The following is a 23,177-nucleotide window of genomic DNA, read 5'->3' on the forward strand; positions in this document are numbered from 1 at the left end:
TGGACCACCAGGAATACTGACAAGAACCCCACCACTGCACTGGATCACCAGGGATACTGACACGAACCCCACCACTGCACTGGATCACCAGGGATACTGACACGAACCCCACCACTGCACTGGGCCACCAGGAATACTGACAGGAACCCCACCACTGCACTGGATCACCAGGGATACTGACACGAACCCCACCACTGCACTGGACCACCAGGAATACTGAAACGAACCCCACCACTGCACTGGACCACCAGGAATACTGACACGAACACCACCACTGCACTGGACCACCAGGAATACTGACACGAACCCCACCACTGCACTGGATCACCAGGGATACTGACACGAACCCCACCACTGCACTGGGCCACCAGGAATACTGACAGGAACCCCACCACTGCACTGGATCACCAGGGATACTGACACGAACCCCACCACTGCACTGGACCACCAGGAATACTGAAACGAACCCCACCACTGCACTGGACCACCAGGAATACTGACACGAACACCACCACTGCACTGGACCACCAGGAATACTGAAACGAACCCCACCACTGCACTGGATCACCAGGGATACTGAAACGAACCCCACCACTGCACTGGACCACCAGGAATACTGAAACGAACCCCACCACTGCACTGGACCACCAGGAATACTGACACGAACACCACCACTGCACTGGACCACCAGGAATACTGAAACGAACCCCACCACTGCACTGGGCCACCAGGAATACTGACACGAACCCCACCACTGCCCCACCAGGGATACTGACACGAACCCCACCACTGCCCCACCAGGGATACTGACAGGAACCCCACCACTGCGCTGGACCACCAGGGATACACCCTTAATGAGACACACGGATGAGACAGGAGATTACAGGGCTTCTGTGTGTCATCAGCAGGAAGAGGCAGAGGTGTCCACAGAACCTCCAGGCGGGAGGCGAAAAGGAAAATCCAAAGGTTACCATCACAGTGAGAGAGAACAGAGAGCGGCGCTGCGAGGAGAGCGGCGCCGGCCGCGTGACACACCATTACCTCTGAGTGTAACCGCTGGAGAGACTACATGTGGTGACAGACACGCTGTCAAAGTCACTGCTGACCACCGAGCCGAGGGGGGAGTCCCGAGAGCCGTCCTGAGAACTGGAAACAAGAATATGGAAATGGCATGAAGTCCGAGACAAAAGGGCCCCTGGGGAAGCCAACGTTTCGCTCGCACGGCGGGAGCTTTATCCATCCGCATACACACAAAGCCACTCGCTCACTGTGCCGCGCCACCTTCTTATAGGGATGTAGCAGAGCCGGCTTTGTCATCTATTTTGGGGTTGATGCATTCATTGAGTAGAATGTAGAAATGAAAATAATTTTCATCCATTTTCTTTTTCTACGAGTCCACATTTACAAAATTAAAAAAAAAATAAAATTTCCTAGCTTCTCCTAAGGTCCCCATGACAAAAGCAGCTCTGCTGCATCTGAGGAACGTCACGTTTGTAAATGCTAGAAAGGCGAGACATCGCCCGTGTGTGATTAAAAAGAGGGGAAAAAAAAGCATTAAAATATAAAAACACCATATAAATAATATATATGTAACAGAAAATCACAGCAGGTCTCTGCACCCACATGATCCGTCCACATTGCTGCTGGCCAAAATCTCGCCTATATGTAGCAGAGTGGGGTTCAAATAAAGGGTTAATCGGGGACAGGATTTTGCCGGCAATACCAAAAAGGTTTACCCACGAAACTGCAAGACCATTTAATAAAAAAAAAAAAATAAATAAAGTTTTTCAGGCTTAAAAGGGTTTGTCCACTCAAATGGATGTATTTGGGGTTAAAAACCATTTTTGCTCTTACAAATTTTGCTCCGTTTGACTTTCACTGGCTCTTTGTTTCCCTGCACTTTGATGAGGTCGGTGGTCATTAATCAACTAAAAGAAGCACAGAAAAAAACCCATAGGTAATACAAACTCCCCATCTGGCCGTTAGAATGAGCTCACTTAATGGGTTAACTCCCTCTGCAGCAAGCAATAGAAAGGGCAATATAGAGGTTATAGAAGGCAAACGGTGAAAATTTTTTAATGAAACCCAATCGCAAAAATTAGTTTTTGCCCAAAATACATCTATGCAAGTACAAAAAAAAAAAAATGTTCCAACCTTTTAAGAGATAGGTCATCAATATTAGATAAGTGGGGGGGGGGGGGTCCAACACCAGGGACCATAATCAAATAGCAGTGTGCAGCTCTGGCCAGATGTAAAGAGTGAATGGCACAGCTCAGTACACCGTGTAGTGGCCGTTCCTGGGTACTGCAGTTCAGCTCCTGTTCACTGGAATAGAAGCTAAACCTTGGTACCCGAAAATGGCCACTACTTATAGTAACAAAACCAGCTCCGTTCACTTTTTGCAGGACTGATAACAGCTGATCGGATGGGGGGGTTAGATGTCGGACTTCCATTGATCTGAGATCGCTGACCTGTCCTACGTTTAAAATCAGAGACCACGTTGAGTACACCCCGCTTCACCGTTAACGAGCTGGAACCTAAAGACAACCACACATTCGGCATTTTCATATAGGCACGAGATCACAGATCCTGTCAATCAAGTCACTGAGAGTGTGGCCATGGTGACTCTTCTGCCAGAGTGGCTCCACCTCCTAGACTCTTGCATAGAAAATTTATATACTGCTTATTATACAGGTAGCGGTTCCCTCTATTACAATGTAAGAAAAGGTTTAGAAAGCTAAAGTGCTACCGATTGGCGCCATAGCACTAAACCGCCTCTCCCAAGTGACAGCCCCTAGACTCAGGTCGCTGCTTTTCACCATGGTCCATTGTATCCAGGACTACAAAAAATATTCCTGACCGATCCGGGAAAATTTCAAGACTTTATTGACCCTAAAGGGGCGAGAAAACCTGCCCTAGGATGTAATAATCAGAGATGACTGATGCCGGTCACAGGCTGGAATATGCTGGAACAGATGTGAAGAGCCGTCATTCAGAGGGGGACAGTGAAGGTCTTGGGGGCAGCCACGCTCCCCTCCTGCTGAAAAAGGGTTTAGGAAAAAAAAAGAAAAAAAAAAACACCAGCGTGGGGCTCGTTCTGCAGCTTCTGTGAATTTATCACGTACTCGTCTACAGCGAGAAAAAAAATTACTTTTTTTTAAGTTTCCAATGCGGACTGGCAGCTCCGGCAGTAATTAGCGGTAGTACCGACGTGCCGTACGGACGGCGTCTCCGGGGCTCTCGCCGTTTCCTCGCAGACATCCGGTTTTCTGCGAGAATATCATATAGAGATTCCGCACATCAGAACATGCAGTGGAGAAATCGGCCGTCATCTCCACGTGGAGCCGATCAGCGTGGCTCTTAATTAGTGACTGCGGTGTCTGAGCAAATATTCCCCGAGGTTCATTTCCATTTCTGGCTTTTTTATGCTGAAAATGGGAAAGCTGTGAAAGTTTACGAAAAACGACTATTGTAATTTTATCGGAGCAAAGAGTTTGGGTACGACCGGACAAGAAGGAATCCGGGGGAAAAGGAAGTCACCGCACACAGTGGCTGTATTCTTCTCAGTCAGTTCTATGGCTATTCGACAAGGTGCTACTGTGCACGACCGACTGCCGCCTCTCGCCCCCTCCATTTTAAACGGACTGCCCCCCGTTCTAAACAGACGACTGCCGCACCCCCACGTTCTAAATGGACGACTGCCACACCCTCCCGTTCTAAACGGACGACTGCCGCACCCTCCGTTCTAAACGGACGACTACCGCACCCCCACGTTCTAAACGGACGACTGCCGCACCCCCACGTTCTAAACGGACGACTGCCGCACCCCCACGTTCTAAACGGACGACTGCCGCACCCCCACGTTCTAAACGGACGACTGCCGCACCCCCACGTTCTAAACGGACGACTGCCGCACCCCCACGTTCTAAACGGACGACTGCCGCACCCTCCGTTCTAAACGGACTACCGCACCCCCACGTTCTAAACGGACGACTACCGCACCCCCACGTTCTAAACGGACGACTACCGCACCCCCACGTTCTAAACGGACGACTACTGCACCCCCATGTTCTAAACGGACGACTACCGCACCCCCACGTTCTAAACGGACGACTGCCGCACCCCCACATTCTAAACGGACTGCCACCGCACCCCCCGTTCTAAACGGACGACTACCGCACCCCCACGTTCTAAAAGGACGACTGCCGCACCCTCCCGTTCTAAACGGACGACTGCTGCACCCCCCCCGTTCTAAACGGACGACTACCGCACCACCACATTCTAAATGGACGACTGCCGCACCCTCCCATTCTAAACAGACGACTGCCGCACCCCCCCGTTCTAAATGGACGACTGCAGTCCCAATCAAAGGAGAGGCCCTCTTGCATGGTGGGGACTGCTACGATCATTCTTTTATATTGTCTAGTTAGTGGAAGGGTGATCAACTTTGTTTGAGGGTCAACTCCTCTAAAGTGCACCTGACAATTCAGAGCTTTTATGTGTGTGCACAAGGAGTTTATATAATTCTTATCCTGCATTTTTCCCAGTTTTCTTCTCTGCAGTTTCTCTAATTTAGCTTTCTCTCTGAACTACTGAATGGAGACTTACTGCTATGATGGCTCCCATATACAGCATACACAGAAATAAGAGATTCCTGATCCCATGTCTCTGTGTAGCTTATGTTGAGAAGCAGCAGCATGGAGGAAATTATACAGCAGCACTGAGCAGTGTAACTGTGAATCCGGCTTTGAGATGAGAAAACATTTACTACAAAAAAGCGTTACGATCTACTCTTCTCACTCTATCTCCCTCCTCCTTCTCTTCTTTATCCATAGACTTCAAACAGGCAGCTGTAATCTGATCGCTCAGTGAACTGGCAGGCTGACTGATGAATTCTGTCTATTTTTCTCAATGAGCAGTTCTGGAAGCCGGAGCGTAGGGATGAGTACTATGCTTGTACTATTGATTTATGCAAAGGTCAGTGATGTTTAAACCACCTTCTTGACCCTCCTGCTTCACGGAAAAACATTTGTGATTGGATGTTCAGTAGGTTCGCCATAACTTAGCACTGCAAATGTATGGGAGAATCAAAGAAAGGGATGAAAATTTAGGTTGTTATGGAGCAGGCCAGCAGCAGTCAATATGGTGATGTAGCGTCTGGCAGTAAGCATTCATCAGCAATATGCCAGGACTTACAGTAATATGGGGGAAGCTTGCAGAAAAATAGGCTAATAGCAGCTGCCTGGAAATCTTATCTCACACTGAGGGGAAGAAGTTAACTTCTTCCACCAAGAATCTCGGTCCAAGATCTCAAGAAGTTGCATCCATGAGACCTGGATGAGGTTTTCTTGACTGCTGGTATCACAAAAGAAGAGCAAAAAAGCCTCCTTTTACAATACAAAGCAACCGATACTATGGTCAATGGGGCCGTCAGACGCCGTGTGCACGTCATTAGGCTTAAGCCCACCAATGTCCAACAGGCGGTCCCCGCATGATAAAACACTGTAAAAGCTGGCCATACACCTTAGCCGAACCTGTCAATTACAGCAGGATTGGCTGACTAATATGTACGGTGTGTACCCCAACATGTTTCAACATGCCCGATCCTTGGTTCCCGCAGGAGATAAAGCCACTGCTACAAAGTTCTGGCAGCAGCCAATACCCGTGCTTATGAAAAAGTTGCCCATAGGGCCGAAAGCTAATTTTAAGGGGTTGTCCAGGACGGACACATTGATGACCCGTAGATGTGAGATCGGCGAGGGTCTGATATCAAGCATCCCCTACTGTTCAGCTGAAATTTGCTTCAGAAGCAGCCAAATATTAGGCGAAACTTATCAGCCCCGAACATTGCTTGTCGGCCACTGCTGAGCTTTGTAGTTTATCTCCCATTCTCCTACAAATAGGTCATCAATATGACCCCTCTAAGTGCATGTCCACAGTACATAGCAGGGGTCACATGGGCAAACGTGGACTTTAAATGGGCAGCCAAGTGGTCCTGCTCCATAAACAAAAAAAAAAAAAAACCCACCACATTTCGTTACCTGGCACTAGACCTGGTGTCTTCCTTACTTTCCGAGCCGCTGGCCTCCGTTTTTTGTGACGGCCCTTTTTCGCTTGCACTTTTTTTCCTTTTCGGATCCCTTTTTGGCTGACCACTGGAGATTCCCGTGCTCTCCTCGGACTCGCTGTCCGTCCCCAGCTGGGATACGGAGCGGTGTGTCAGGCACTTGGAGGAATGAAGGTGTGGTTGTTCCGGTCTGTCCGTCTCCCTCTCCAACAACAAAATGGGAGGCCCTTCCATTTTTAACGCCTCTTTCGCAGAGACAGAGCTTTCCGGTCTCTCTAAATGGCCCATTTCTTTGGCCTTTATTAAGCTATAGGAAGCATTTATAACTTTCCCCGAGGAGTTAATACTTCTTATGTTGCCCAAGACGTCTTCTCTCGAGTCGTCGCAGCTCCCGCAACACACGCATGAATTGATTAAACAGTTAGTGGCCGCTATGCTGAGTTTGTTGGCCTCTTCCTCGTCGTTGTTCGTTAACGGGTCCGAGGAAAGGGGAATCCGACTGCTGGCTAAATCCGGTGACGCTTCCGGTGATACGGGATTGGAAAGAGATTTAGGGTTAAAAATGACAGTAGCAGAAATCTTCATCCCGCCAGTTCTGTGAGCAATGATCTCCGCGGTCTCCGCCGCATTGTCACCGCTTGCGTCCCAGCCGTTGAGGTATAACTGTGAGTCTGCCGCTTCCAGACAACTACAAGAGTTTTGAAGAGATTCGCTCGCCATGAGGATTTTACTCCCGTCGATGGTGTTGTTATTGCTTAAGTCGCTTTCTACATCTTTCAAGAGGTCGAGATTGTCCACGTCCCCATTTTGCACAACGGTGTCATGGCGTTGAGGCACCTGCTTGGGGTTGTAACAGGAACTGTTGACCCATGCGATGGTATTCTCGGAGGCCCTTTGTCTAGAAAGACCCTCCAAGGCTCCATCAAGGTCTTCCATGAAGAACACCCTGTCCTCCTCATCGTTGAGGTGACCAAGAGGACGTCTGCTGGGGGAGGCCTCGGTGCTTGAAGTAGTAGCCCTGTGTGCAGGTGACTGACAGACACTTGGTGGAGAAAGTAAAGAAGACATCTCATCGCCTACCCTATGAACCATCATATTGAGCTGCTCCAGCTCCTGCTCATCGTACTGCATGGAGCAGGCAAGTTCAACCTCAGTGTTTTCGGCTTTGGATGAAAGTGGATCTTCTGTAGGTAAGGCATTGACTAAGACGGGAGAGATAGCCGTGGGCACTTCTGGATCTGTCCGGACTGGAAACTCCACATCTTGTGATATGCAAAGATTCTGCTCTAGAGTTTGCAGCTCTTCCTCCGTCAACGTCTGGAGAAGATCTCTGGAAAGATGTGAAAGAAAGAGAAGATGGAGTCAATAACTTCACCATTTTATAGACGCTAAAGACACCTGAAACCACACAGAAAAGTGAGACCTGATTCATCTAACAGTTTTCATTAAAATTGTGGAGGAAAAAATTGTTTGAAATTTTGCAAAAATTTTAGGTTTCTGGCAAATTGGACAAATTTTTACAAAAAGAGGGCAGAACTTTAAGAAGAAATTCAGCATAAATCACAAAAGAAATGTACTCCAGACCATGAGTGGAGTGAACTTCTTGGGTTGGTGCACGGGGTGTCCTCAGTGACGGATCCTTAAAGGGGTTATCCAGTACTATTTAATTTTTATATTAACTAAGCAACTACCTGTCCGTTGTGCCCGACGCCCATCTCTGCCAACATTACGCTCCTGCCGGCGATTCAGCCACTTGCACTGACTTCACATTGACAGAGCAGCGGCTTCTCTTCTGCTATGTTGATGGGGCATTACACTGATTAACAGCAGACTCCCCGCTGCCTAACTGCGGGGAACCAGTAGTCAACCAGCCTGATGTCGGCAGCAGACAGAGCTACTGGGAAGAGGAGGAGCTGCTATGATGACATGGAGCAGCTGGATCGCTGGCAAGAGTGATCGGTGACCGCTCTTTGCCAGTACTGGCTCGAATTGGCAGATAGTTACCTCTATTAGTAACTACCTGCCTGTTAGCTTTTAAGTTCATAGTAAAAAAACTAAAAGTCTCGTACAATCCTTTTAAGCAGCAGCAAGAAACATATGGCTGAGCCAACAACAACAGAGTCCATAATTACAGAGGCTCAATTATAGAGGGTCCAGGGGTGGAAACAGGCCACAAACGAATGGCAGGGAATGAATATCTATTGACCAGGCACCAAATGAAGGATCTGCTCTGGGGTCCGATTATACCATCCGACATGAAGTAACACCAACACAGTGGTCTAAGGTCCCCCGCCCCCCCCCCAAAAAAAAATTATTTTTATGATTTTAGCGTTATTAACCCTCTTTTTTGCGATCGCCCCATCTCATTTTTATTTTTGCTTTGTTTCGGATAACTATTTAAGGCACCGGAAAAAAAAAAAAAATCATACTTTAAGAGTAACAGCTGTTATAATTTTGTTTTCCATAAACCATTAGTACATTCTCAATTCAAGGGTAAAATGAGTCTTCAGCTAATACAGATTTTCCCATTAGCAAGATAAGAGAGGACAGTTGGTGCTCATAAAGTTCTATGGAGAGAGCAGGAGACTGAGATAGAAGATGACAGTTGGTGCTCATATAGTTCTATGGAGAACTGTAACTGTCATTTCAGAAGAACTTGCAGCAGAATGTCTGTGTTCCTCTAGCTCCGCCCTCATCCATAGAATTTTAAAAGCACCAACTGTTATCTCCTATCTCAGTAATGGAAAAATCTGTCTTCACAGAACACAGATTTGACCTATGAATTGAGAATGAGCGATCAGTCCAGCAGGAGAAAGCAGATTTCTTTGAAAAGATACATTACAAAGTTGCTTATTTTCACGTACTATTGATTAAAAAAATGAAAATTAAAATGACAATTTTTAAGACTGGATTGATTTGAGGGTCTAGTGCAGGGGTCCCAAACAGCAACTCCCGAGGCTGCTTCATATGGCCTGTAGGCACTATACTGTTGATCCCATGATGATCGCGGCCCGGTCCAGGGGCCGATGTCCGTGCTTAATTTCAGTTGAACGTGCGCCCTTGGACACACAATCAATATAAATGTATTGCCGAATAGAGACAAGCTCTCTGCACAGCAATAGCAATGACTTTTGGACATTACTATAAGATGAGCACCAGCATGGTGACACAACTACAAGATGAGCACCAGCATGGTGACACAACTACAAGATGAGCACCAGCATGGTGACACAACTACAAGATGAGCACCAGCATGGTGACACAACTACAAGATGAGCACCAGCATGGTGACACAACTACAAGATGAGCACCAGCATGGGGACACAACTACAAGATGAGCACCAGCATGGGGACACAACTACAAGATGAGCACCAGCATGGTGACACAACTACAAGATGAGCACCAGCATGGTGACACAACTACAAGATGAGCACCAGCATGGGGACACAACTACAAGATGAGCACCAGCATGGGGACACAACTACAAGATGAGCACCAGCATGGGGACACAACTACAAGATGAGCACCAGCATGGGGACACAACTACAAGATGAGCACCAGCATGGGGACACAACTACAAGATGAGCACCAGCATGGGGACACAACTACAAGATGAGCACCAGCATGGGGACACAACTACAAGATGAGCACCAGCATGGGGACACAACTACAAGATGAGCACCAGCATGGGGACACAACTACAAGATGAGCACCAGCATGGGGACACAACTACAAGATGAGCACCAGCATGGGGACACAACTACAAGATGAGCACCAGCATGGGGACACAACTACAAGATGAGCACCAGCATGGGGACACAACTACAAGATGAGCACCAGCATGGGGACACAACTACAAGATGAGCACCAGCATGGGGACACAACTACAAGATGAGCACCAGCATGGGGACACAACTACAAGATGAGCACCAGCATGGGGACACAACTACAAGATGAGCACCAGCATGGGGACACAACTACAAGATGAGCACCAGCATGGGGCCACAACTACAAGATGAGCACCAGCATGGGGCCACAACTACAAGATGAGCACCAGCATGGGGCCACAACTACAAGATGAGCACCAGCATGGGGCCACAACTACAAGATGAGCACCAGCATGGGGCCACAACTACAAGATGAGCACCAGCATGGGGCCACAACTACAAGATGAGCACCAGCATGGGGCCACAACTCCAAGATGAGCACCAGCATGGGGCCACAACTCCAAGATGAGCACCAGCATGGGGCCACAACTCCAAGATGAGCACCAGCATGGGGCCACAACTCCAAGATGAGCACCAGCATGGGGCCACTACTCCAAGATGAGCACCAGCATGGGGCCATTACTCCAAGATGAGCACCAGCATGGGGCCACTACTCCAAGATGAGCACCAGCATGGGGCCATTACTCCAAGATGAGCACCAGCATGGGGCCATTACTCCAAGATGAGCACCAGCATGGGGCCATTACTCCAAGATGAGCACCAGCATGGGGCCATTACTCCAAGATGAGCACCAGCATGGGGCCATTACTCCAAGATGAGCACCAGCATGGGGCCATTACTCCAAGATGAGCACCAGCATGGGGCCATTACTCCAAGATGAGCACCAGCATGGGGCCATTACTCCAAGATGAGCACCAGCATGGGGCCATTACTCCAAGATGAGCACCAGCATGGGGCCATTACTCCAAGATGAGCACCAGCATGGGGCCATTACTCCAAGATGAGCACCAGCATGGGGCCATTACTCCAAGATGAGCACCAGCATGGGGCCATTACTCCAAGATGAGCACCAGCATGGGGCCATTACTCCAAGATGAGCACCAGCATGGGGCCATTACTCCAAGATGAGCACCAGCATGGGGCCATTACTCCAAGATGAGCACCAGCATGGGGCCATTACTCCAAGATGAGCACCAGCATGGGGCCATTACTCCAAGATGAGCACCAGCATGGGGCCATTACTCCAAGATGAGCACCAGCATGGGGCCATTACTCCAAGATGAGCACCAGCATGGGGCCATTACTCCAAGATGAGCACCAGCATGGGGCCATTACTCCAAGATGAGCACCAGCATGGGGCCATTACTCCAAGATGAGCACCAGCATGGGGCCATTACTCCAAGATGAGCACCAGCATGGGGCCATTACTCCAAGATGAGCACCAGCATGGGGCCATTACTCCAAGATGAGCACCAGCATGGGGCCATTACTCCAAGATGAGCACCAGCATGGGGCCATTACTCCAAGATGAGCACCAGCATGGGGCCATTACTCCAAGATGAGCACCAGCATGGGGCCATTACTCCAAGATGAGCACCAGCATGGGGCCATTACTCCAAGATAAGCACCAGCATGGGGCCATTACTCCAAGATGAGCACCAGCATGGGGCCATTACTCCAAGATGAGCACCAGCATGGGGCCATTACTCCAAGATGAGCACCAGCATGGGGACACAACTACAAGATGGGCACCAGCATGGGGCCACAACCACAAGATGAGCACCAGCATGGGGACACAACCACAAGATGAGCACCAGCATGGGGCCACAACTACAAGATGAGCAACAGCATGGGACCATTACTCCAAGATGAGCACCAGCATGGGGACACAACTACAAGATGAGCACCAGCATGGGGCCACAACTACAAGATGAGCACCAGCATGGGGCCACAACTACAAGATGAGCACCAGCATGGGGCCACAACTACAAGATGAGCACCAGCATGGGACCATTACTCCAAGATGAGCACCAGCATGGGGACACTACTCCAAGATGAGCACCAGCATGGGGCCACAACTACAAGATGAGCACCAGCATGGGGCCACAACTACAAGATGGGCACCAGCATGGGGCCACAACTACAAGATGAGCACCAGCATGGGGCCATTACTCCACGATGAGCACCAGCATGGGGCCATTACTCCACGATGAGCACCAGCATGGGGCCATTACTCCACGATGAGCACCAGCATGGGGCCATTACTCCACGATGAGCACCAGCATGGGGCCATTACTCCACGATGAGCACCAGCATGGGGCCATTACTCCACGATGAGCACCAGCATGGGGCCATTACTCCACGATGAGCACCAGCATGGGGCCATTACTCCACGATGAGCACCAGCATGGGGCCATTACTCCACGATGAGCACCAGCATGGGGCCATTACTCCACGATGAGCACCAGCATGGGGCCATTACTCCACGATGAGCACCAGCATGGGGCCATTACTCCACGATGAGCACCAGCATGGGGCCATTACTCCACGATGAGCACCAGCATGGGGCCATTACTCCACGATGAGCACCAGCATGGGGACATTACTCCAAGATGAGCACCAGCATGGGGACATTACTCCAAGATGAGCACCAGCATGGGGACATTACTCCAAGATGAGCACCAGCATGGGGACATTACTCCAAGATGAGCACCAGCATGGGGACATTACTCCAAGATGAGCACCAGCATGGGGACATTACTCCAAGATGAGCACCAGCATGGGGACATTACTCCAAGATGAGCACCAGCATGGGGACATTACTCCAAGATGAGCACCAGCATGGGGACATTACTCCAAGATGAGCACCAGCATGGGGACATTACTCCAAGATGAGCACCAGCATGGGGACATTACTCCAAGATGAGCACCAGCATGGGGACATTACTCCAAGATGAGCACCAGCATGGGGACATTACTCCAAGATGAGCACCAGCATGGGGACATTACTCCAAGATGAGCACCAGCATGCGGACATTACTCCAAGATGAGCACCAGCATGGGGACATTACTCCAAGATGAGCACCAGCATGGGGACACTACTCCAAGATGAGCACCAGCATGGGGACACAACTACAAGATGAGCACCAGCATGGGGCCACAACTACAAGATGAGCACCAGCATGGGGCCACAACTACAAGATGAGCACCAGCATGGGGCCACAACTACAAGATGAGCACCAGCATGGGACCATTACTCCAAGATGAGCACCAGCATGGGGACACAACTACAAGATGAGCACCAGCATGGGGCCACAACTACAAGATGGGCACCAGCATGGGGCCACAACTACAAGATGGGCACCAGCATGGGGCCACAACTACAAGATGAGCACCAGCATGGGGCCATTACTCCAAGATGAGCACCAGCATGGGACCATTACGCCAAGATGAGCACCAGCATGGGGCCAATACGCCAAGATGAGCACCAGCATGGGGCCATTACTCCACGATGAGCACCAGCACGGGGCCATTACTCCACGATGAGCACCAGCACGGGGCCATTACTCCACGATGAGCACCAGCACGGGGCCATTACTCCACGATGAGCACCAGCATGGGGCCATTACTCCACGATGAGCACCAGCATGGGGCCATTACTCCACGATGAGCACCAGCATGGGGCCATTACTCCACGATGAGCACCAGCATGGGGCCATTACTCCACGATGAGCACCAGCATGGGGCCATTACTCCACGATGAGCACCAGCATGGGGCCATTACTCCACGATGAGCACCAGCATGGGGCCATTACTCCACGATGAGCACCAGCATGGGGCCATTACTCCACGATGAGCACCAGCATGGGGCCATTACTCCACGATGAGCACCAGCATGGGGCCATTACTCCACGATGAGCACCAGCATGGGGCCATTACTCCACGATGAGCACCAGCATGGGGACATTACTCCACGATGAGCACCAGCATGGGGACATTACTCCACGATGAGCACCAGCATGGGGACATTACTCCACGATGAGCACCAGCATGGGGACATTACTCCACGATGAGCACCAGCATGGGGACATTACTCCACGATGAGCACCAGCATGGGGACATTACTCCACGATGAGCACCAGCATGGGGACATTACTCCAAGATGAGCACCAGCATGGGGACATTACTCCAAGATGAGCACCAGCATGGGGACATTACTCCAAGATGAGCACCAGCATGGGGACATTACTCCAAGATGAGCACCAGCATGGGGACATTACTCCAAGATGAGCACCAGCATGGGGACATTACTCCAAGATGAGCACCAGCATGGGGACATTACTCCAAGATGAGCACCAGCATGGGGACATTACTCCAAGATGAGCACCAGCATGGGGACATTACTCCAAGATGAGCACCAGCATGGGGACATTACTCCAAGATGAGCACCAGCATGGGGACATTACTCCAAGATGAGCACCAGCATGGGGACATTACTCCAAGATGAGCACCAGCATGGGGACATTACTCCAAGATGAGCACCAGCATGGGGACATTACTCCAAGATGAGCACCAGCATGGGGACATTACTCCAAGATGAGCACCAGCATGGGGACATTACTCCAAGATGAGCACCAGCAAGGGGACATTACTCCAAGATGAGCACCAGCATGGGGACATTACTCCAAGATGAGCACCAGCATGGGGACATTACTCCAAGATGAGCACCAGCATGGGGACATTACTCCAAGATGAGCACCAGCATGGGGACATTACTCCAAGATGAGCACCAGCATGGGGCCATTACTCCAAGATGAGCACCAGCATGGGGCCATTACTCCAAGATGAGCACCAGCATGGGGCCATTACTCCAAGATGAGCACCAGCATGGGGCCATTACTCCAAGATGAGCACCAGCATGGGGCCATTACTCCAAGATGAGCACCAGCATGGGGCCATTACTCCAAGATGAGCACCAGCATGGGGCCATTACTCCAAGATGAGCACCAGCATGGGGCCATTACTCCAAGATGAGCACCAGCATGGGGCCATTACTCCAAGTTGAGCACCAGCATGGGGCCATTACTCCAAGTTGAGCACCAGCATGGGGCCATTACTCCAAGTTGAGCACCAGCATGGGGCCATTACTCCAAGATGAGCACCAGCATGGGGACATTACTCCAAGATGAGCACCAGCATGGGGACATTACTCCAAGATGAGCACCAGCATGGGGACATTACTCCAAGATGAGCACCAGCATGGGGACATTACTCCAAGATGAGCACCAGCATGGGGCATTACTACAAGAAGGGGGCAAGGATGAGGACATTACTATACATTGGGGACCAGGATGGGGCATTACTACAATATGGGGAACTGGATAGGGACATTACTCCCAAGATGAGGACCAGGATGGGGCATTACTAAAAGATGAGAACCAGTATGGAGGACATCACTACAAGATGGAGACCAGGATGGGACACATTCTTACAAGATGTTTGCCAGAATTACTACCGTATGTGGTGCTAATTGTAAGACAATATTACTGTATGTAGTCAATTGGAGAAAACAAAATCGTAAAAATTAAAAAAAAATTAAAATAAATCTAAATAAAAGCATGAAAAAATATTGCCTCTAAAAATGCTGTTTTATATAAAATAAGTAATCAAAAAAGGGCAAGTTTGTCATTTCCACATCATAACAACCCAAGCTATAAAACTGTACCATAAATCATACGATGAATGCCATTTTAAAAATTAAAATAAACATACCAAAAATGTTCAAAAAAAAATAAAAAGGTGTATAGAAAAAAAAATGGTATCACTAAAAATGTCACTTGTCTTGCAAAGAATGAGGACCCACAGATTCAAATTTTTTCTATGTGTGGCTCATATACCCAGCCAAGTTTGAGACCCCTGATCTAGTGTGGCATGGGGTCCAGCACGTGCTAGTTACTCTCCCATAGACTCACATTCTTAATATAATTTATATGGATACACCTGGATGGGCCATTTATATGGATACACCTAAATAAAATGGGAATGGTTGGTGATATCAACTTCCTGTTTGTGGCACATTAGTATATGGGAGGGGGGGGAAACTTTTCAAGATGGGTGGTGACTATGGCGGCCATTTTTAAGTCGGCCCACCCAGGTGTATCCATATAAATGGCCCACCTGGTATAATAAGAGTCAAAAGTGGCTACATTCACTTTGTCATCTGCGTGCCTCACCACCCCCAACATAGTCAATTATCCGCATATCCGCCAGTCATTCGCGTGCCCCTACCACACAAAATCCCCTCACACATTCATCCACGTGTTCACCCTACCCCTATCATCCGCGTGCCCTCACACACAGTCACGCACGTGTGTTCACTACACAGTCACTCGTGTGCACCCCCAACACACAGGCCCAATCCGTGTGTCCCTCCACCCACACATACAATCAGTCATCCGCGCGCCATACACACACATTCATCTGTGTGACCCCCCACAATATCCGTCATCTGTGTGTCCTCTACATAGTCATTTGTGTCCCCCCACAGTCATAATCCACCGTCCGCGTGCCCCCCGTATCTGCACATCAATCTGCTGATGAGCGGTCTCGGGCCCTCACTGATCAGCCACTTGTGGCCGCACTGACGCCGTCATGTAATGGGGATGTGGGAAAACGTTGGCGCGGTATAAATAACATAACTCTTCGGCTCCGGAGGAATTTGTTTTTCAGCATTTTCTCTTTTACAACTAATTCTCTAGAAACAAAAGCAGTAAGAAACAAAAGAAAAAAAAAAGTGCAACAATCAGACAAACCGCGGCGTCCTGAAATGTCTCGCTGGCATTTGGAAATGTCTGACATATGTTAATGCATCAAAAAGCTATTAGCTTCTCACAGAATGTGCAAATAGGGGGAAACCGGGGGAACACGCAGCAAACGCTCGTACCTACATGCGGCTCCGGAGATGATAAACCTGCTGGTCGGGAAGTAAAAAAAGACGACGGAAACAGCCGTTACTGCTGAGCTCCTGGGGCAGTGTAAGGAGACTTATAGGCCATGCAATGCTCCTTTGGGAAATTAAAAAGGCAACTTGCCTCTTCATAGAGGAAGAGGACTAGAACTCTAGTGCGACGTACTAGAAGTAAAATATTCAGAATTGAGAGTCCTCAGTGGTTGATACCTTTTAATGGCTAACTGAAAAGATGGTAACACATTGCAAGCTTTCGAGACTACTCAGGTCTCTTCATCAGGCATAGACTAATACAAAATCTGAATGTACATCTTTCCTGTACTAGACGTAGTAATCCTAAAAGTCACTATGAACCCTTTAACGAGCCTTGCCTCATGACTTACGACTTAAGCCAATCCAGAATCTCAGTTTGCAGACACATGTTTCTGGGTGTTACCCCTAGTCAGTGCAAAGCAAGAGATCTGATTTGGCCGTATGTGAAGCACCTGACTTGGGTCTAAAGAGTAACGTTTCTCCTTGTGTAGATGGTCTCGTCAGAGAAGAAGAGGACAAACTCTAGAGCCATCTATTAGAAGTAGCAATCCTGAAAGTCAATATCGACTCTCCAACGAGCTTTGCCACATGACGGGATAAAAGCCAAAAACTTTATCATACGTCATGTGGCAAGAATCGTTAGAGAGTCGATATTGACTATTAGGATTGTTAGTTCTAATAGGTGGCACTACAGTTCTAGTAATTTCCCAGAGGACTATTGTACAGCCTATAAGTCTTCTTATACTGGCATGTCACTCTCCAAAAGGAGAAACTTTACCCCTTACGCTCCAGTCAGAGTCCTCTCATACAGCTAAATCAGATCTCATGTTTTGCACTAATGAGGGGAAAACACCCCGAAACACATGTCTGCAGAATGAGATTCTGGTTTCGCTTATATTAGGATATATTGCAAGGCTCATTAAAAAGAGTCAAATATTGACTTTTAGGATTGCTACCTCCAATAGGTGGCGCTAGAGTTCTAGTCCTCTTTCTCTCTGAAAAGAATTTGCGCTTCCAAGGAGAACATCAATTTCACTATATAGAACAAGCGATCACAGGCTCACGCCCCATTAGGTTAAAAAAATAGAATAAAAAATAAATAAAACAATAAAAACAAAAAAAAAACAAAACACATTTGATATTGCTGTGTCTCTATAAATCAGATCAAAATATAAAAATTAAATAAACCATACGTTAAACACCCCCCAACCAAAATAAACGCCAAAATTGAGATTGTTTTTGTCTCGTCAGGAATCCCTCATAACATGCAATAAACATCAGCTCATTGTGCAAAAACAGAAGCCCCCACAAGGCGCAAAATCACTAAAAAGTAAAATTACACATAAAGAAAAAAAACAAAACACATTTTCCTACAAGTTTCTTAGTTTTTTGTAAACATTAAAATATACATATACATAAGTTGGAATTGCATTTTTTTTCCCCATTAACACCATTTCTTTGTTTCAGGACATTATATGCTACAGTAAACGGTGCCTTTAAAAAACTACAACTCATCCTACAAAGAAAAAAAAATAAAAAAATCTTTGCGGGAACAAAAAAAAAAAAAAAAAGTTATGGCTCCTGGAAGAAGTGGAGGAAAGAAGGAAAGCGTTAAAATAAATAAATAAATAAATAAATGGAATATAGCCCGGTAATGGACGTTCTACAAACTGCACGGTATGAACGAAGCCCAAGAAAAGCTCCGTACTATGATGTAATGTCTTAGGGCCGAGTCCAGCGGTGAACGCGGAGCAGCGGGCCGCTAATGCTGGATAAACACAATGACACGCTCCGTCAGACGCGCGGCAAACAGACAGAATGCTAATAACGCGTCCTAATGATTATCGCTCCCGAGGAACAATAAAGGCGGCAGCTTTATGGAGGCCGTATATGATGAAAAATCTCAATTAATCTCATTAGCAGAGCTCACAGAAATAACCGGATCAGGCAACCGGGAACGCACCCGCCGTGCAGATCCACTGGGGCTTCAAGGCCGGAGAGTAAGAGGGTCATCAGCCGCTATCCCACCTCCCTCGGCGATGATGCAACTCTTAATGGGTCGTAGGTATCGTGTACCCAGAAATGGTTTGTGTATCCCACACTTTTTCTTCCCATTTCTGACGCAGATGTCTTCTTCTAGCTGCTCTTCCTCCCCTCCCGCAGCACGCACTGGGAGCAATTACTGCAAAAGGGCAATTCCTTAGAGTAATATTATGGGTGACGTTCACTTTATTCCTATGCCAGTAACGGGAGAAGTACCAGTTATATGGTAGGTTCATACTTTGGTGAACTGATCACTTCTGCTCATGCTCGTAAGATATTCGAGATGTCTACAGCTTTGTACTAAAATTTACAGGTAAAAAAAATAAATAAATAAAAAGGCAGATGATAAGATGGTCACAGGTTCCTGTGACCTCCAGCGCGATCAGCTCTTTAGTGGGAGAGAAACTGGTAGCAAGTATTCACTTTCCCTGCAGCACCTCCGCAGGGGACATGAAGTATTACATCAGATCCTATAGGAGTGTACTGGGCCCTCCAGAGAAGGAGATGCTCGGTCCTAGCTCCCTAAGAAGTATTATTATATATCCAAGGTGTATAATAATAATAATATATAATAATATAATATATATAAATTAAGCAAACTATTCAGTCTATTATTTAAGTAATCATGTTCCCACAATGACTGCAGATTAAATTGTCCCCCGTTCCGCCCCTGTGGAGCGCATTTTTGGGTGGGGTGGGGTGCACAAGGGTGATCGATGATCATTAAACATGCTGAGAGTAACGGCTCGGAGCAGGGGGTGCGGGGCACAAAAAGAGCTTCACCGGTATTTTCAGGATGCAAATGGCTGAATTAATTTGACTTAATCCCCAGGTAATATCTCGCCATCAGACAAGTAATCAAAAGCAGCATTTCGTTATTAGGAAAGCCTAATATTCTCCTCGTCTGCTCCAATGGAGACCTTCCCAAAATGTCTTCAGAAACCAATGACGGAAATACCAGGTAGACACCTGCACGCTCACTGGTGACAATTTACCAAGGTGGCACAGCTGGAGAGCTGGCATATTCCGTAATTACAGGGGCATTCGCCAACTATATATATTTTTTTTCTATCGCACCTAAAATAGAATCCGAACAACAATAGAAGAGATAAAGGATGTCCTAAAATCACTGCTCTCCAGGGGCCGGCCAAATCACACTAGAGCCATTTAAAGGCGGCCTATCACTTGTCATGAATATGTATATTTTTCTTTGTGGTGTAAATGCCGCTGTTCTCCTGAATCCGGCGATGTTTTTCTTTTTTTCCTGCGCCCCTTTGTTCCTGAGTTATGGCCTCCTCTTCCCTGTATGTAAATCCTTTTCTCCAAGGGGGAGTGGTCCACAAAAAGAGAAAAGTTTGGGACCGCACCCACTTGGCTAACAAGATTAGATTTTTATACAGGAAGAGGAGGCCGTATCTCAGGAACGGAGAGGCGCAGGAACAAAAGAAAAACAGTGCCGGATTCAGGAGAACAGCGGCATTTATACCAGGTGAAAAAATACATAGATATTTATGGCAAGTGTCAGGTCATCTTTAACCCCTTAAAGGGAATCTGTCACCCTTTTTTTGGCCTTGCAGCTGTCTGCATAGACATCGGGGGCTTATCTACAGCATTCTGTAATACTGTAGATAAGCCTCCGATGTAACCTGAAAGAGAAGAAAAACGAGTTATATTATACTCACCGAGGGGCAGTCCGGGCCCAATGGGTGTCGCGGTCCGGTCCGGCGCCTCCCTTCTTCATGCGATGACATCCCCTTCTCCCGTCCTGTAATGGCTCCGGCGCAGGCGCACTGCTCTGCCCTGTTGAGGGCAGAGCAGAATCCTGCAGTGCGCAGGCATCGGGAGAGGTCTGGCGCCTGCGCACTGCAGAATTCTGCTCTGCCCTCAACAGGGCAGAGCAGTGCGCCTGCGCCGGAGCCATTTCAGGACGGGAGAAGAGGACGTCATCGCATGAAGAGGGGAGGCGCCGGACCGGACCGCCCACCTCGGTGAGTATAATATAACTCGTTTTTCTTCTCTTTCAGGTTACATTGGAGGCTTATCTACAGCATTACAGAATGCTGTAGATAAGCCCCCGATGTCTATGCCGGAAGCTGCAAGGCCAAAAAAAGGGTGACAGATTCCCTTTAAGCTCTATAACAAAATTTAACCAAAAGAAGAGAGGTGAACACAGCCTACAAATAAGCTGTAGGAATCCAGTAACATGAAGACACCAAAAAGGATAGAAGTGCTTAAACGATGAGCGGTAAGAAAAGGGGCGAAATAACGGTAGGGATGAGGAAAAAATTACTCCTATGGGGAGGGCGACAGTACCGCACAGCAGACAGTGGCCGGATACAGACGAGATCTCAGGGCTCATACACTCCTGCTATAGTAACAGCAAAACTTCCGAGGGGAAACAAATCTAAGACAGGCAGGAGATACACGGGCCGGATTTTACATATAAATGTTTGGGGAAATAACACACAAAAAACAAACCCTATAAAGCAAAAAAACAATATGTGTAAAATATTAAAAGAAAATGAGAAGGAGGTGAAGTGGAGAACACGGTGCTCAGAGCGGCACACAGGAGCCAAAGGAAGGAGACGGCACAACGTCTAGATAAAGGCTGCACACAAGACACTTGCCTGATTTTTCGTAGCAATGTGTGGAAAGGCCGGAACAGTTCAGACATGTCCTCCGCTTTGCGATCGAGGTTTAGTGGTCCTTCAGAGTAAACGACAAGCCCGCTGGGGAAGAGACGGTGAAAGAAACGTTATGTCCATGCTTCAAGGGCGACTCATGAAAGATTGGCGGCTCCCAAACATTGGGCAGAGCAAACGGTTCTGGAGAAGTGGTGGACGAAATGGGAATTTGTGCATTTGGGACTGATGGAAGGAAAATGGCACCAAGCTAAATGCTCCATTTCTCCGTGCAGAAGTGGTACACAGTGCTCCGGTCATGTAGTGAGGGCACCCGACGCCCGCCACTCTAGGGAGCGCACCCGGAGCCCGCCACGTTAGGGAGGGCAACCGCCACGTTAGGGAGAGCACCCGGCGCCCGCCACGTTAGGGAGGGCACCAGGAGCCCGCCACGTTAGGGAGGGCAACCGCCACGTTAGGGAGGGCACCCGGCGCCCGCCACGTTAGGGAGGGCACCCGGCGCCCGCCACGTTAGGGAGGGCACCCGGCGCCCGCCACGTTAGGGAGGGCAACCGCCACGTTAGGGAGCGCACCCGGCGCCCGCCACGTTAGGGAGGGCACCCGGAGCCCGCCACGTTAGGGAGGGCAACCGGCGCCCGCCACGTTAGGGAGGGCACCCGCCATGTTAGGGAGGGCACCCGCCGCCCGCCACGTTAGGGAGGGCACCCGGCGCCCGCCACGTTAGGGAGCGCACCCGGCGCCCGCCACGTTAGGGAGCGCACCCGGCGCCCGCCACGCTAGGGAGCGCACCCGGCGCCCGCCACGCTAGGGAGCGCACCCGGCGCCCGCCACGTTAGGGAGCGCACCCGGCGCCCGCCACGTTAGGGAGGGCAACCGCCACGTTAGGGAGCGCACCCGGAGCCCGCCACGTTAGGGAGGGCAACCGCCACGTTAGGGAGGGCACCCGGAGCCCGTCACGTTAGGGAGGGCAACCGCCACGTTAGGGAGGACACCCAGCGCCCGCCACGTTAGGGAGGGCACCCGCCACGTTAGGGAGGGCACCCGCCGCCCGCCACGTTAGGGAGCGCACCCGGCGCCCGCCACGTTAGGGAGCGCACCCGGCGCCCGCCACGTTAGGGAGCGCACCCGCCGCCCGCCACGTTAGGGAGCGCAGACAGAGCGCCCGCCACGTTAGGGAGCGCAGACAGAGCGCCCGCCAGACAGAGAAGTCAGAATCTAAGAGGCCGACACTTACCATACGATAGCAAGTCTGGGGATTGTAAACATTAATGCTGGTTCATAATCATCAATCATGTCTTGAGTGAGGTATCCAAGCTTTAAGGCTCTGTACAGGGAAACAAGGAATGACACAAGATGAGACTTATGGCCGAGCCCATCCCCGCAGAGCAATGGCTCCTTGTACTGGTGGACTGCAGATCGGTCAGCGACACTACCCAGGAGCTCCGATCAGCCACTCGCGTCTTCACTACAGCATTATTGTCCGGTTACAGGCCATCAGAAGTCATGGATGACGATGGAGCATTACCATTCACGCTGTCTTAGGGGGCGTCGTTATACAGCCTCCCGCTGTCCGCCATTATCAGACAGTTACAGACTTTCGCAAGAAATTTCCCACCGACGAGGGGAACGGTAGTAACCAGTCCCCCGCTCTCGCTGCTGGTCTGCAGGCCTCAAAGTCAGTCCACGACCGCTGCAA

The 23,177-nt window shown here is 49.2% G+C and overlaps 1 protein-coding gene across 4 annotated transcripts in view; it reads right to left on the minus strand.

The window, feature by feature from the left end:
- The window catches only part of ZFYVE28 (zinc finger FYVE-type containing 28), a 159,602-nt gene that overhangs the window by 19,945 nt on the left and 116,480 nt on the right, over positions 1 to 23,177 (minus strand). For 2 of the 4 annotated variants that reach the window (XM_073574455.1, XM_073574453.1), the window contains exons 6-9: positions 22,716 to 22,805; positions 21,467 to 21,568; positions 6,042 to 7,397; positions 1,042 to 1,146 (exon numbers count right to left, since the gene is read on the minus strand). In XM_073574455.1, the coding sequence (XP_073430556.1) occupies positions 1,042 to 1,146; positions 6,042 to 7,397; positions 21,467 to 21,568; positions 22,716 to 22,805 (1,653 nt within the window). The remainder of the gene's footprint in view (positions 1 to 1,041; positions 1,147 to 6,041; positions 7,398 to 21,466; positions 21,569 to 22,715; positions 22,806 to 23,177) is intronic. The other 2 variants (XM_073574457.1, XM_073574456.1) reach the window with 1 other exon arrangement.

This window comes from Dendrobates tinctorius, unplaced genomic scaffold, assembly GCF_039654945.1.
Source record: "Dendrobates tinctorius isolate UK_male_01 unplaced genomic scaffold, ASM3965494v1 ptg000039l, whole genome shotgun sequence".
In the NCBI taxonomy this organism is placed as follows: Eukaryota; Metazoa; Chordata; class Amphibia; order Anura; family Dendrobatidae; genus Dendrobates; species Dendrobates tinctorius.